The sequence below is a fragment of the Pristiophorus japonicus genome, chromosome 18 (genome assembly GCF_044704955.1).
Source record: "Pristiophorus japonicus isolate sPriJap1 chromosome 18, sPriJap1.hap1, whole genome shotgun sequence".
In the NCBI taxonomy this organism is placed as follows: Eukaryota; Metazoa; Chordata; class Chondrichthyes; family Pristiophoridae; genus Pristiophorus; species Pristiophorus japonicus.
The window spans coordinates 53,657,903-53,674,208 of record NC_091994.1 but is presented as its reverse complement, the minus strand read 5'-3'; the positions used below and the strand labels follow the sequence as shown (position 1 = coordinate 53,674,208).

Sequence of the window (16,306 nt, the reverse complement as noted above, 5' to 3'; positions counted from 1 at the left end):
ACACAATTTCCTGACTAATAATTCCTTTAGCTCCTCCTTCTCCCTAGACCCTCTGTCCCCTAGTATTTCCGGAAGGTTATTTGTGTCTTCCTTCATGAAGAGAGAACCAAAGTATTTGTTCAATTGGTCTGCCATTTCTTTGTTCTCCATTGTAAATTCACCCGATTCTGACTGCAAGGGACCTACGTTTGTCTTCACTAATCTTTTTCTCTTCACATAGCTATAGAAGCTTTTGCAGTCAGTTTTTATGATCCCAGCAAGCTTCCTCTCATACTCTGTCTTCCCCCTCCTAATTAAACCCTTTGTCCTCCTCTGCTGAATTCTAAATTTCTCCCAGTCCTCAGGTTTGCTGCTTTTTCTGGCCAATTTATATGCCTCTTTCTTGGATCTAACACTATCCTTAATTTCCCTTGTTAGCCACGGTTGAGCCACCTTCCCAGTTTTATTTTTACTCCAGACAGGGATGTACAATTGCTGGAGTTCATCTATGTGATCTTTAAATGTTCGCCATTGCCTATCCACCGTCAACCCTTTAAGTATCATTCGCCAGTCTATTCTAGCCAACTCACGTCTCATACCTCGAAGTTACCTTTCCCCAAGTTCAGGACCCTAGTCTCTGAATTAACTGTGTCACTCTCCAGCTTAATAAAGAATTCTACCATATTATGGTAACTCTTTCCCAAGGGGCCTCACACAACAATATTGCTAATTAGTCCTTTTTCATTACACATCACCCAGTCTAGGATGGCCAGCCCTCTAGTTGGTTCCTCGACATATTTGTCTAGAAAACCATCCCTAATACACTCCAGGAAATCTTCTTCCACCGCATTGCTATCAGTTTGGTTAGCCCAATCTGTATGTAGATTAAAGTCGCCCATGATAACTGCTGTACCCTTATTGCATGCATCCCTAATTTCTTGTTTGATGCTGTCCCCAACCTCACTACTACTGTTTGGTGGTCTACACACAACTCCCACTAGCGTTTTCTGCCCTTTGGTATTACGCAGCTCTACCCATACAGATTCCACATCATCCAAGCTAATGTCCTTCCTTACTATTGCGTTAATTTCCTCTTTAACCAGCAATGCTACCCCACCTCCTTTTCCTTTCTGTCTATCCTTCCTGAATGTTGAATACCCCTGGATGTTGAGTTCCCAGCCTTGGTCACCCTGGAGCCAGGTCTCCGCAATGACAATTATATCATATTCGTTAATAGTTGCCTGCGCAGTTAATTCATCCACCTTATATTGTTTGAGGAAACTGTCTCGAATGCATTCCATTAACTCATCCTCCAAACTACTATTGACAATTTGATTTGTCCAGTCTATATGAAGATTAAGGTCCCCCACGATTATTGAACGATCTTCATTACAATTGTAGAATCATAGAATGTTTACAGCACAGGAGGCCATTTGGCCCTTCGAGCCCATGCCAGCTCTCTGAAAGAGCACTTCAGCCAGTCCCACTCCCCCGCACTTTCCCCGTAGCCCTGTGAATATTTTCCCTTCAGGTACGTATCCAATTCCCTTTGAAAGCTGCGATTGAGTCTGCCTCCACCACCCTTTCAGGCAGTGCATTCCAGATCCTCACCACTTGTTGCATAAAAATTTTTTTCCTCGTGTTGCCTTTGGTTCTTTTGCCAATCAACTTAAATCTGTGTCCTCTGGTTCTCGACCCTTCTGCTAATGGGAACACTTTCTCTCTATCTACCCTGTCGAGACCCACCACGATTTTGAACACTTCTGATAAATCTCCGCTCAACCATCGCTGTTCCGAGGAGAACAACCCCAGCTTCTCCAGTCGATCCACGTAACTGAAGTCCCTCATTCCTAGAACCATTCTTGAAAATCTTTTCTGCACCCTCTCTATGGCCTTCACATCCTTCCTAAAGTGCGGTGCCCAGAATTAGACACAGTACTCCAGTTGAGGCCGAACCAATGTTTTATAAAGGTTCATCTTAACTTCCTTGCTTTTGTACTCGCTTCCTGTTTATAAAGCCCAGGATCCCGTAAGCTTTTTTAACTGCTTTCTCAACCTGCCCTGCCACCTTCAACGATTTGTGCACATATACCCCCAGGTCTCTTTGTTCATACACCTCTTTTGGAATTGTACCCTTTAGTTTATATTGCCTCTCCCTGTTCTTCCTACCAAAATGTAGCACTTCGCACTTTTCTGTGCTAAATTTCATCTGCCACGTGTCCACCCATTCCACCAGCCTGTCTATGCCCTCCTGAAGTCTATCACTATCCACCTCACTGTTCACTATACCAAGTTTTGTGCCATCTGCAAATTTTTGAAATTGTGCCCCGTACACCCAAGACCAAGTCATTAATATACATCGAGAGAAGCAGTGGTCCTAGTACCGACCCCTGGGAAACACCACTGTATACCTTCTTGCAGTCCAAAAAACCGTTCACCACTACACTCTGTTTCCTGTCACTTAGTAGCTCCTCTTATTTCTTGATTAATACTATTTTCCACAGTGTAGCTACTGTCAGCGGGCCTATAAACGACTCCCACCTGTGTTTTCTGCCTCTTGTTATTGCTTATCTCCACCCATACTGATTCTTCTGCATGCTCTTCTGAGCCAAGATCCTCCTCACTACTGTCCTTATGCCATCCTTTATTATAAGGACTAGCCCCCTCCTTTTCCATTTTGTCTGTCTTTTCGAAACGTCAAGTACCTTGGAAAATGTAGTCCCAGCCATGGTCACCATGCAACAACATCTCTGTAATGGTTATTAGATCAAACCCCATTGTCTCGATTTGTGCTATTACTTGTCTCTTATTACGAATACTTTGTGTATTCGGATAAGGTGTGTTTAATTTGAACTTTTCAACCATTTTTTCCTGATTTCACCGATGCACTATTACCATTAAACTCTCTGTCCCTTCCCGTCACACTCCGCTTATCTTTACCCAAATCGTTACACTGCTCCACTGCCTTGACTTTTCTCTTCAGATTTCTAAATTTTCCCTCACTTGACCCCTTCCCTTCCCCCACCTTTTTAGTTTAAAACCCTATCTACAGCCCTAGTTATTTGATTTGCCAGGAACCTGGTCCCCCTGATTTAAGTGGAGTCCGTCCCAACGGAACAGCTCCCTCTTTCCCCAGTACTGGTGCCAGTGCCCCATGAATCAAAATCCCTTCCTCCCACACCACTCTTTGAGCCATGCATTCAACTCTCTGATCTGTTTGACCATATGCCAACTTGCGTCTCACTCAGGTAGCAATCCAGAGATTACCATCTTTGAGGTTGTGCTTTTTAATTTGGAACCTAGCTCCTCAAACTCCCTCAGCAGAACCCCATTCCGAGTCCTACCTATGTCGTTGCTTCCCACGTAGACCACAACAATTGGATTCATACCCTCCCACTGCAAGTTCTTTTCTAGCCACAAGATGTCCTCAACCCTGGCCCCGGGCAGGCAACACAACCTTCTGAACTCCTCGGCTGTGGAGAACAGTATCTATCCCCCTACCACTAACACATTCCTTTTCACTCCCCCCACTTGAATGGCCTCCTGTACCATAGTGCCGTGATCAGAGTCGCGGCACAGCTCCTGCACTGCAAGCCCCATCTAACCTTGTTTTTATTTATTTAATTAATTAAAGTTTATGTATTTAATCAACTTAGCTTATAGTTTTTAGCTTATTAATTAATTAATTGATCTAGTTTAAGTTATAGGTAGATTAAATTAAATATTTATCTGTAACATGAACCACTAAAGAATTGGAAGTAAAAAGCAACACCTCCTTCCCCCAATGCATCAAATTCCTAGTTTTTACACTCTGTTTATGGTGCACTCTGTTTATGAACACTCTGAATACTGTAACATAAATTCTATAGACAACTCCCTCCCTTTCAATTTGTTATAAATGAATTATTTCAAGATACACATCAATACTGAAGATCTGTAAACCTTTCGGATGAGCCTGATGTGAGCGTCCCGTGCTTCTGGCGGCAAGAACTGTAATGGCGGCACTATTGGGCTCACCCCTTTTTTCGGCACACTTACTGGAGATGCACTGCTTTTCTCCGTTGATAAGTGCGCCTAAAAAAGTGCTCCCCACTTTGGCCGCTGTCTGGTCTCTCCTCGGGCGTCGCACAGCGTGGCCAGTCGAGTCGGGGGCGGAGCCAGCGTCCTGCGCTGAAAACAGTGCCGGGACGTCTGCACATGCGCATTGGAGTCGGGTTCTGATGTCCGCGCATGCGCAGTAGCGTCGAAATAGAAACAGGAGTAGGAATAGGTGGTGGAAAATGAGTTTTGAACGTCCTTGTGTAGGCTTACAAAATCAATTTACGTTAGAAAGGGTAAATCCCGATGCAAAGCACAAGGCCATGTTCTTATTCAAATGTTTCCACCATCCTTTCCGAGGACCCTTATATGTGATTAAAGGAGCGCAGAGACAGTTCCTGCAGCTGCTGTGTGCTCTCCGATGTCGGCAGTTCCCGCCCCTATCCCAGGCCGAGTGGTCTCCCACACCGGCCGGCCCGCTGCCTTCCCAGGCCGAGTTTTCAGATGAAGATAGTGTCATGTATATAACCTTCATGTAACTGTAACCTTCATGTAACAACACTGTACACACCTAAGAAATGCACACCTTGACCACAGGGGGTGAACTTGTGGGAGACACTCCTCACCTGGTCATCCAGGTATATAGAGGGAGGTCCCACGCAGGGTCATCACTTCTTGGTCCTGTGAATAAAGGTACAGGTCACAGAGTGACCTTGTCTCCAGTATGTGCCTCGTGTTGATTTACAGTAGAGTGTAAGGACACAACATTTGGCGACGAGAAACGGGAATCAACGACTTATGAGAATGGCCATCGATAGCACAGAGGAATGGTACTGTGTTGGTGAGGACTGGGACGATTTCGTAGAGAGGCTCCAGCAGAGCTTTGTCACAAAGGACTGGCTGGGAGATGCAGCGGCTGACAAGCGAAGGGCGCATCTACTGACCAGCTGTGGATCTAAGACGTACGTGCTGATGAAAGACCTGCTCGCACCAGAGAAGCCGGCGGACAAGACCTTTGAGGAGCTCAGCAAACTGATCGGTGAGCACCTCAAACCGGCGAGCAGTATACACATGGCCCGACACCGATTCTATACGCACCGACGTCGGGAAGGGCAGAGCATACCGGACTTTGTTGCAAACCTTCAGCGCTTGGCCAGCCTCTAGGTTCACAGATACCTGCAGGGGGGAGATGTTACGGGATTTCTTCATTGAGGGCATTGGTCATGCCGGGATTTTTAGGAAGCTAATTGAGACCAAGGACGTGACTTTGGAAGCAGCGGTGTTGATGGCTCAAACTTTCATGGCGGGGGAGGAGGAAACCAAGATTATATACGCACGCAACCCTGCTCCCAACGTGGCGATGGAGCAGGGAGTTAACATGATAAACGCGACTCAGAACCCCGCAGGCAGGCAACGGCAATTCGACACCAACCAGGCAGTAACAGACTCTAGGATGGGTCCCCAACACAGACAATGGCAGATTGAACGGATATTTACACCATCACAAGGGACAATACGTCCCGGGATGGGACCATTGACACCCATCAGCAGAGTGCTCAAGAGTAATCAAAGAGACAATCAGAGAGGAATGCCTGGTAACTGCTCTTTTGTTGACAACAATCTCAGCTCCTGCTAAAGGTGCGGGGGCAGACATGCTGCGAAAACCTGCAGGTTTCATCAATTTATCTGCAGAAATTGTAACTTCAGTGGACATTTAGCCAGAATGTGCAGGAAGCCCGCAGCAAGGCTGGTTTACGAAGCGGATGAACCACAAGAGAGATTCTGCAAGGCAGGATTATGCTTGGGACACAGCAATGGACGCTGAAGTTCAGCGGGTTCAGGTGGCAAACATCCACAGCTCATACACAAAAACGCCACCTATGATGGAAATTAAAAAAGTAGGACCTCAAAAGTAGTAATCTCGGGATTGCTACCAGTGCCACGTGCTAGTCAGAGTAGGAATCGCAGGATAGCTCAGATGAATACGTGGCTTGAGCAGTGGTGCAGCAGGGAAGGATTCAAATTCCTGGGGCATTGGAACCGGTTCTGGGGGAGGTGGGACCAGTACAAAACGGACAGTCTCCACCTAGGCAGGACCGGAACCAATGTCCTAGGGGGAGTGTTTGCTAATACTGTTGGGGAGGAGTTAAACTAATATGGCAGGCGGATGGGAACCAATGCAGGGAGACAGAGGAAAGCAAAATGGAGACAGAAGCAAAAGACAGAAAGGAGATGAGTAAAAGGGGAGGGCAGAGAAACCCAAGGCAAAAAACAAAAATGCCCACTTTACAGCAAAATTCTAAAGGGTCAAAGTGTATTAAAAAGGCAAGCCTGAAGGCTCTGTGCCTCAATGCGAGGAGTATTCGGAATAAGGTGGACGAATTAACTGCGCAGATAGCCGTTAACAGATACAATGTGGTTGGCATCACGGAGACATGGCTCCAGGGTGACCAAGGCTGGGAACTCAACATCCAAGGGGAGTATTCAACATTTAAGAAAGATAGACAGAAAGGCAAAGGAGGCGGGGTGGAGTTGCTGGTTAAAGAGGAAATTAATGCAATTGTAAGGAAAGACATTAGCTTGGATGATGTGGAATCGGTATGGGTGGAGCTACGGAATACCAAAGGGCAGAAAACACTAGTGGGAGTTGTGTACAGACCTCCAAACAGTAGTAGTGATGTTGGGGAGGGCATCAAACAGGAAATTAGGGGTGCATGCAATAAAGGTGCAGCAGTTATCATGGGTGACTTTAATATGCATATAGATTGGGCTAATCAAAATGGAAACAATACGGTGGAGAAGGATTTCCTGGAGTTCATAAGGGATGGTTTTCTAGACCAATATGTCGAAGAACCAACTAGGGGGGAGGCCATCTTAGACTGGGTGTTATGTAATGAGAGAGGATTAATTAGCAATCTCGTTGTGCGAGGCCCCTTGGGGAAGAGTGACCATAATACGGTGGAATTCTACATTAGGATGGAGAAGGAAAGAGTTAATTCAGAGACCATGGTCCAGAACTTAAAGAACAGTGACTTTGAAGGTATGAGGCGTGACTTGGCTAGAATAGATTGGCGAATGATACTTAAGGGGTTGACAGTGGATGGGCAATGGCAGACATTTAGAGGCCGCATGGATGAACTACAAAAATTGTACATCCCTGTCTAGCGTAAAAATAAAAAAGGGAAGGTGGCTCAACCGTGGCTATCAAGGGAAATCAGGGATAGTATTAAAGCCAAGGAAGTGGCATACTAATTGGCCAGAAATAGCAGCGAACCAGGGGACTGGGAGAAATTTAGAACTCAGCAGAGGAGGACAAAGGGTTTGATTAGGGCAGGGAAAATAGAGTACGAGAGGAAGCTTGCAGGGAACATTAAAATGGACTGCAAAAGCTTCTATAGATAGATAAAGAGAAAAAGGTTAGTAAAGACAAACGTAGGTCCCCTGCAGTCAGAATCAGGGGAAGTCATAACTGGGAACAAAGAAATGGCAGACCAATTGAAAAAGTACTTTGGTTCGGTATTCACTAAGGAGGACACAAACAACCTTCCGGATATAGAAGGGGTCAGAGGGTCTAGTAAGAAGGAGGAACTGAGGGAAGTCCTTATTAGTCGGGAAATTGTGTTGGGGAAATTGATGGGATTGAAGGCCGATAAATCCCCAGGGGCTGATGGTCTGCATCCCAGAGTACTTAAGGAGGTGGCCTTGGAAATAGCGGATGCATTGACAGTCATTTTCCAACATTCCATAGACTCTGGATCAGTTCCTATAGAGTGGAGGGTAGCCAATGTAACCCCACTTTTTAAAAAAGGAGGGAGAGAGAAAACAGGGAATTATAGACCGGTCAGCCTGACATCGGTAGTGGATAAAATGATGGAATCAATTATTAAGGATGTCATAGCAGTGCATTTGGAAAGAGGCGACATGAATTTGTGAAAGGGAAATCATGCTCGACAAATCTTCTGGAATTTTTTGAGGATGTTTCCAGTAGAGTGGACAAGGGAGAACCAGTTGATGTGGTGTATCTGGACTTTCAGAAGGCTTTCGACAAGGTCCCACACAAAAGATTAATGTGCAAAGTTAAAGCACATGCGACTGGAGGTAGTGTGCTGACATGGACTGAGAACTAGTTGGCAGAGAGGAAGCAAAGAGTAGGAGTAAATGGGTACTTTTCAGAATGGTAGGCAGTGACTAGTGGGGTACCGCAAGGTTCTGTGCTGGGGCCCCAGCTGTTTACATTGTACATTAATGATTTAGACGAGGGGATTAAATGTAGTATCTCCAAATTTGCGGATGACACTAAGTTGGGTGGCAGTGTGAGCTGCGAGGCTGTAGAGTGACTTGGATAGGTTAGGTGAGTGGGCAAATGTATGGCAGATGAAGTATAATGTAGATAAATGTGAGGTTATCCACTTTGGTTGTAAAAACAGAGAGACAGACTATGATCTGAATGATGACAGATTAGAAAAAGGGGAGGTGCAACGAGACCTGGATGTCATGGTACATCAGTCATTGAAGGTTGGCATGCAGGTACAGCAGGCGGTTAAGGCGGCAAATGGCATGTTGGCCTCCATAGCGAGGGGATTTGAGTACAGGGGCAGGGAGGTGTTACTACAGTTGTACAGGGCCTTGGTGAGGCCACACCTGGAGTATTGTGTACAGTTTTGGTCTCCTAACTTGAGGAAGGACATTCTTGCTATTGAGGGAGTGCAGTGAAGGTTCACCAGACTGATTCCTGGGATGGCGGGACTGACATATCAAGAAAGACTGCATCAACTGGGCTTGTATTCACTGGAGTTCAGAAGAATGAGAGGGGATCGCATAGAAACGTTTAAAATTCTGACGGGTTTAGACAGGTTAGATGCAGGAAGAATGTTCCCAATGTTGGGGAAGTCCAGAACCAGGGGTCACAGTCTAAGGATAAGGGGTAAGCCATTTAGGACCGAGATGAGGAGAAACTTCTTCACCCAGAGAGTGGTGAACCTGTGGAATTCTCTACCACAGAAAGTTGTTGAGGCCAATTTAATAAATATATTCAAAAAGGAGTTAGATGTAGTCCTTACTACTAGGGAGATCAAGGGGTATGGCAAAAAAGCAGGAATGGGGTACTGAAGTTGCATGTTCAGCCATGAACTCATTGAATGGCGGTGGAGGCTCGAAGGGCCGAATTGCCTACTCCTGCACCTATTTTCTATGTTTCTATGATGGTGAGAGTACTGTTAAACGGCATCCCGGTACGCATGGAGCTGGACACAGGAGCCAGCCAGTCACTTATGAATGTCCAACAATTCGAGAAACTATGGCCACTCAGAGCTAGCAGACCCAAACTAGAACGCATTGACACGCAATTACGGACGTACACCAAAGAGATCATCCCAGTGCTAGGCAGTGCAATGTTGGTGGGCACACATAATGGATCAGAGAACCGGCTGTCACACTGGATTGTCCCGGGAAATGGTCCTGCGCTTTTGGGGAGGAGCTGGCTAGCAGAGATGAACTGGAAATGGGAGGGATTTCATTTGTGGAGCGAGGTTCATGCTCACAAGTCCTACAGAAATTTGAGTCACTATTTCAACCTGGTGTCGGGACTTTGAAAGGTACCAAAGTTGTGATACGCATCACCCCAGACGCCAGATCAGTGAACCACAAAGCCAGAGCTGTGCCGTATGTGATGCGGGAGAAAATTGAGAGTGAGTTGGACAGGTTGCTAAGAGAGGGCATAATTTCACCCGTTGAATTCAGCGACTGGGCAAGCTCCTTCGTCCCTGTCCTAAAAACGGATGGCTCGGTCAGGATCTGTGGCGACTACAAGACCACTATCAACCGAGTGTCACTACAAGACCAATACCCGCTTCCGAGAGCAGAGGATCTTTTAGCCACGCTGGCAGGTGGCAAGCTGTTCACCAAGTTGGACCTCACTTCGGCCTACATGACCCAGGAACTGGCCGAATAATCCAAGCTACTGACCACCATCACCACGCACAAGGGGCTGTTCGTCTACAACAGGTGTCCGTTTGGCATTCACTCAGCAGCCGCTATCTTTCAAAGGAACATGGAAAGCCTGCTCAAATCCATCCCCGGAACAATCGTATTTCAGGACGACATCACAGGTTGAGACACCGAGGAACACCTCCACAACCTGGAGGAGGTACTACGCCGACTGGACCGGGTTGGCCTGCGACTAAAGTCCAAGTGTGTGTTTTTGGCCCCAGAGGTCGAGTTTGTGGGCAGGAGGGTTGCCGCAGACTCGCTTTCAACAGCGCAGGCTCCCCCATCACAGCCCACCAGATCAAAACATGGACAAACAGAGATCCCCTACTATCCTTGATTAAGAAATGTGTCCTGACTGGGGATTGCGCGCCCGCACACGGAGCATGCCCTGAAGAGGTCAGACTGTTTCACAGATGGATGGATGAACTCTCCACCCAAGCCGACTGCCTACTATGGGGAGAAAGGAAGGGAAGCATTAATGAGGGAACTCCACAGCGAGCACCCAGGCATCGTGCTAATGAAGGCCATTGCCCGGTCACATGTATGGTGGCCGGGAATTGATGCAGACCTGGAACACCGTGTTCGCAGGTGCACGACATGTGCCCAGCTGGGCAATACCCCCAGGGAGGCCCCACTCAGCCCATGGCCCTGGCCCACCAAGCCATGGTCACGTATTCACGTAGACTACGAGGGCCCGTTCATGGGGAAAATGTTCCTCATTGTTGTTGATGCGTACTCGAAATGGATCGAGTGCATCATATTGAATTCGTGCACGACATCCACCACAGTGGAGTCTGTGTGCGGTCTTTGCGACCCACGGCTTGCTGGACATCCTGGTTAGCGACAACGGCCTGTGTTTCACTAGCTATGAATTCCGGGAGTTCAAGTCAGGTAATGGCATCAAACATGTCAGGACAGCACCGTTCAAGCCGGCTTCCAATGGCCAGGCGGGACGTGCGGTCCAAATCATAAAACAGGGCATGCTCGATTCAAGGACCCTCCCTTCAATGCCACCTATCGTGCCTCCTGCTGGCCTACAGGTCTCGACCGCATTCGCTCACAGGAGTCCCGCCAGCGGAACTACTCATGAAACGCACACTTAAAACTCTGCTGTCCCTCATTCACCCAGTCCTGTCAGACATTGTTGAGGGCAAGCGCCAGTCCCAAAATGAGTGCGATGACCGTAACTCAAAGGGGAGAGGTACAGAAATTGATGACCCTGTATTTGTTCTTAATCACGCTTTGGGGCCCAAGTGGCTTGAGGGTACTGTAATTGGTAAAGAGAGGAATAGGGTCAGTGGTCAGACTTAACAATGGACAGATATGCCACAAGCATCTGGACCAAGTAAAAAGGTTCAGCATGCACACTGAGGAACTTGAGGAAAATCATGAGATGCTGCTCACACACCACCGCCAGTGAACGAGCAACAAGAACATTCAGCAGCATGCACAGTCCGTGTGGCCAGCCCGGACGAGTAGGAATCACCACAGGTGACAAAGACGCATGCCAAGGCTCAACAACCAGAGCCCCAACTGTGGTGCTCCACGAGAGAGTGTCGACCGCCTGAAAGACTCAATCTGTGACCCAAAGACGTTGGGGCGAGGTGATGTCATGTATGCAACCTTCATGTAACTGTAACCTTCATGTAACAACATTGTACACTGTATACACCTAAGAAATGCACACCTTGACCACAGGGGGTGAACTTGTGGGAGACACTCCTCACCTGGTCATCCAGGTATATAAAGGGAGGTCCCACGCAGGGTCATCACTTCTTGGTCCTGTGAATAAAGGTACAGGTCAGAGTGACCTTGTCTCCAGTATGTGCCTCGTGTTGATTTACAGTAGCGTGTAAGGACACAACAGTTCTATTTTTTATTTCTTCTTGAATGCTTATTATTTTTTATGCTTTGTAAGTCTTGGTGCAATGCCCTCTCCACTTCCCTTCCCGGCCCTATCCCAGGCTGAATGGCCTCCGATGTATCTACTTGCGCTGATTTCTTAACTCTCCGCAAGGGTTTTCTGAAGTGACCACATACGCTGGCCTAAGTAGATTTGGCCAAAGTGGCCTAAATAGCCAAAACTAGCATAGGTGGCAGATAACTCCCCCTTTTTAGAAAAAAAAACAAAACTAAAAAAATCCTAACTAACTCACTCACACTGACGTAAATTGAATGTGCAAAATGGGGATTTTTTAAGATACTACAGAAAAATCAAGTTGCTCCAAAAAAAACTGAGCAACTCCTGGCCAAAATTGAGCCCAATATGTGGATAAATGTTTCGTGCTCCTCTTTTAGTCTCGATCTAGGAATTCCAATGCACATTATAATCCATCAACTACAACCCTTTTGAGTTTAGCTGCAATAATTAATCACACTGACAAAGAACCTACCTTCCTTCTTTCTTTACTACTCCATCTCTCTGAACTCCGACTCTTTTCTGTACTTCTTCTCCTGCGTCTTTCTGAACTCCGACTCTGTTCTCTGTAAACTCTCCTGCGAAACTCTGAACTCCGAGTCCGTTCTCTACTCCTTTTCCTGCGTCGCTCTGAACTCCGACTCTTTTCTCTACTTCTTCTCCTGCGTCTCTCTGAACTCCGACTCTGTTCTCTGTAAACTCTCCTGCGAAACTCTGAACTCCGAGTCCGTTCTCTACTCCTTTTCCTGCGTCGCTCTGAACTCCGACTCTGTTCTCTATAAACTCTCCTGCGAAACTCTGAACTCCGAGTCCGTTCTCTACTCCTTTTCCTGCGTCTCTCTGAACTCCGACTCTGTTCTCTGTAAACTCTCCTGCGAAATTCTGAACTTCGAGTCCGTTCTCTACTCCTTTTCCTGCGTCGCTCTGAACTCCGACTCTGTTCTCTACTCCTTTTCCTGCGTCTCTCTGAACTCCGACTCTGTTCTCTGTAAACTCTCCTGCGAAACTCTGAACACCGACTCCGTTCTCTACTCCTTCTCCTCCGTCTCTCTGAACTCCGACTCTTTTCTCGATTTCTTCTTCTCCGCCTTTCGGAACTCCGACTCCGTTCTGTGCTCCTCCTTCTCCATCTCTCTGAACTTCGGCCTTCTAGCGAGACACAGAAAAAACACATCCTTTAGACAACAATGAACCACTGCTGTTGCCACAACCCTTGCTCATTTGGCTTCAACAAGTGACAGACTGCAAATCATGAGAATTATGCAGAATTTTGTAACACTAAGCTCTGCAGTTGAAAAAATTCCAAGACTGGAATGAATTACAGCGAAACCTGTAAATTAGAGACACCTAAGGCACTTGCATCAGTTGTCCTTTATTTGCAGATGTTGTATTTTTCAAAATGATCTCTGTATGTACAGTAAACCAGATGAGCCAAATATCCCAGGATTGGCTGCATTTTGTGCAGCGTTCCTTCATTTATTTGCCCGCCCCTGGGATTGTGCCTAATTCTGGAGTCCTGCCAGCAGGATGTGGTTTCAGTGCATTCTCTGTTTGTTGGGTTTCCCAGTCCAGTGTCATTCCGGGGTCCTCTTCCATTGAGGGAGGGATGTCCTGATCCTGGGATCTGCTACACTGGCAGCCTGCACAGGGCAAGGTGGCTGCTGTAGGGTCGGAGCGCCTAGCAGATCAGGGGCAGGGACAGGGACGTACTAAAATTAACATAAGAAAAATAACAGTAAAGAAGAAAATAATAGCACTAAAGAATGACAAATTCCCAGGGTCAAATGTTTTCCATCCCAGGATTTTGAAGGAAGTAGGTAAGCGCATTGCAAATGTCTTAACTATATTCTTCCAAAGCTCTCTCGACTCAGGAACTGTTCCTTTAGATTGGAAAATTGCGCACATCACTTTGCTATTTAAGAATGGTGAGAGAGGGAAGTCAGGGAATTATAATCAGTTACCCTAGCATCTGTTGGTGGGAAATTACTAGTCTTTAGTTAAGGATAGGGTGACTGTTCACCGTGAAAGTTTTCAGTTGATCAGAGAAAGCCAGGATGGATTTGTAAAGGGTAGGTCATGCCTAACAAACCTGATTGAATGTTTTGAAGAGGTGACTAAAGTAGCGGACAGGGGAATGTCTATGGATTTTATTTATATGGACTTCTAGAAGGCATTTGAAAAAGTCCCTCATAAGAGATTGTTAACTAAAGTTGAAGCCTATGGAATTGAAGGCAAATTACTGACCTGGTTAGGAAATTGGCTGAGAGGCAGGAGGCAGAAAGTTGGGATAATGGGCAAGTACTCTAATTGGCAGGATGTGACTAATGGTGTCCCGCCTCGGTCCCAAGCTCTGGGACCCCTCCCTAAACCTCTCCGCCTCTCTTCCCTCCTTCAAGACGCTCCTTAAAACATACCTCTTTGACCATTTGGTCATCTGCGCTAATTTTTACTTATGCAGGTCAGTGTCAATTTTTAAAATCTTCTAACACTCCTGTGAAGTGCCTTGGAACGTTTCACTACGTTAAAGGTGCTGTATACATACACGTTGTTGTTGTTTTTGTACCTGGGCTGACATTAAATTTACCACTCTAACTTACACTTCCTTGTTCAGACCTTGCGCTGTTCATTTCACAATCCTTCAACCTGATTGGTTAAGGAGATATACAGTTGTGTGCCTTTTTCAGTTAGATTCCAGATACCCTGTAGAGGGTTCCACGCCATTTTACATAGAAACATAGAAAATAGATGCAAGAGTAGGCCACTCACATTTCCAGCAAAATACTGACATTAAACGGATACTAACTAATAGCGGTCTGTTGGTCTGCCACACCAATTTCTGGGCCCATATCCTTTTGCCAACTAATGGCAGACAGTAACGCGCTGTTGTTTGAACGATTAAGTAATTAATTAATTGCAGTTCTATGAGTTTTATTTAACCACTATAGGTGAATAACTTTCCCTTGTCTGAGTATTCTGGTTGTGTATCAATTAGAATCACAAAATCCTTTCTATACGAGTGCAGGTGGGTATATTGGGAGCAGAGGTGGGGAGGGAAACACAGAGGAAGAATATGCACAAAGATGACTGGTGAAGCTACTAGCCTTCAATTGTGTACGGCAAGTGAGCGGAGTACGTTCCCTACTATTCCAGTACTAATCGGAGTTTGCATCCTGATCAGAGACAGCTGTGCTAAGATTTAGAAAGAAAGTGCTCTTGGAGTGCAGTCACTGTTGTAATGTGGGAAATAGACCAAAAAATGGCCCAACCATGTCCAGCTCAAATGAGTACTAACTACTCACAACTTGGATTGGTTTTCAGTGTCTCATTAAGATGAGGTATGTCAATGCTGGGAAAAGAAGCCATTCCACGCCCAATGTCATGGGTACTCAAGCCAGGTGTAAGGCCAGATATAGAGGAATGTGCTCTCTATTCTGGCCAAATAATGGGCTTTAAACACAGCCTCAGGAGAGAGCATCTTCAAATGCCCTGGTGCAGCACTTGTTTCCAACTTACATGCACCTTTGAAGCTTTTCTGTGCAACACTACAAATTAACTGCCAACTTATAGCCATTTCTGTACAGGTAAATATTTCTCAATCTCATTTTATTTAGGACCCTTACAACTAGCGGAGAGGAGACTTTCATCTCAATACTTGGCACTTGATTCAAATCCGGCTCACATGATAGTGTGCTAATCTAATGCACTGCCCAGGCACCACTTCTCACGTGCTTCTCTCAACCTTCCTTACTTGAATGTGATGATCTGTGTTCATCCTTGTCCCTCTTTCTGTACTTCCTATCATTCTCCCGCTTTCTGGAGTCTGCTCGGCTGTTGTTTCGGTCATTGCTTTTCCTGTCAATAGATGACCGGAAGTGGAGTCAAAACAAATTGTCACACAAGCAATGTGGGATTTTGTAAATACAATAAATGAGTTATTCTATTTAGAGAGAACAGAAAACAAGTTTCATGGGAAGCACTGAACTTCTTGGATAGACTAGAGAGGGTGGAGCGAGAAGAGGAAGGTTAGGGAAAGGGGGAGGGGGTGGAAGAAGGGCGGAGGGAGGGGAGAGGGAGGGGGTGGAAGAAAGGCGGAGGGAGGGGAGAGGGAGGGCGGGGAGAGGGAGGTGGAGGGAAGGCGGGGAGAGAGAGGAGGAGCGAGGGAGAGGAGGAGGAGGGCAGGAAGAGGGGGCGAGGTGGGGGAAGGACGGGGAGAGACATGGGGGGGGGGCGGAGGGCGAGAGGCGGAGGGGCCGGGGCGGAGGGCGAGGGGCAGGGGCGAGAGCGGAGGGCGAGAGGAGAGGGGGGGGCGGAGGTGGGGGAAGAGGGGGCGGGGTGGGAGAGGGGGCGGGGTGGGGGGGGGAGAGGGGCGGGGTGGGGGGGGAG

General features: G+C 46.8%; 1 protein-coding gene across 1 annotated transcript in view; it reads right to left on the bottom strand.

The window, feature by feature from the left end:
* The window catches only part of LOC139228732 (uncharacterized), a 115,944-nt gene that overhangs the window by 26,318 nt on the left and 73,320 nt on the right, over window positions 1-16,306 (bottom strand). The window contains exons 10-11 of the mRNA XM_070860035.1: window positions 15,672-15,775; window positions 12,399-13,072 (exon numbers count right to left, since the gene is read on the bottom strand). Coding sequence (XP_070716136.1) covers window positions 12,399-13,072; window positions 15,672-15,775 — 778 coding nt within the window. The remainder of the gene's footprint in view (window positions 1-12,398; window positions 13,073-15,671; window positions 15,776-16,306) is intronic.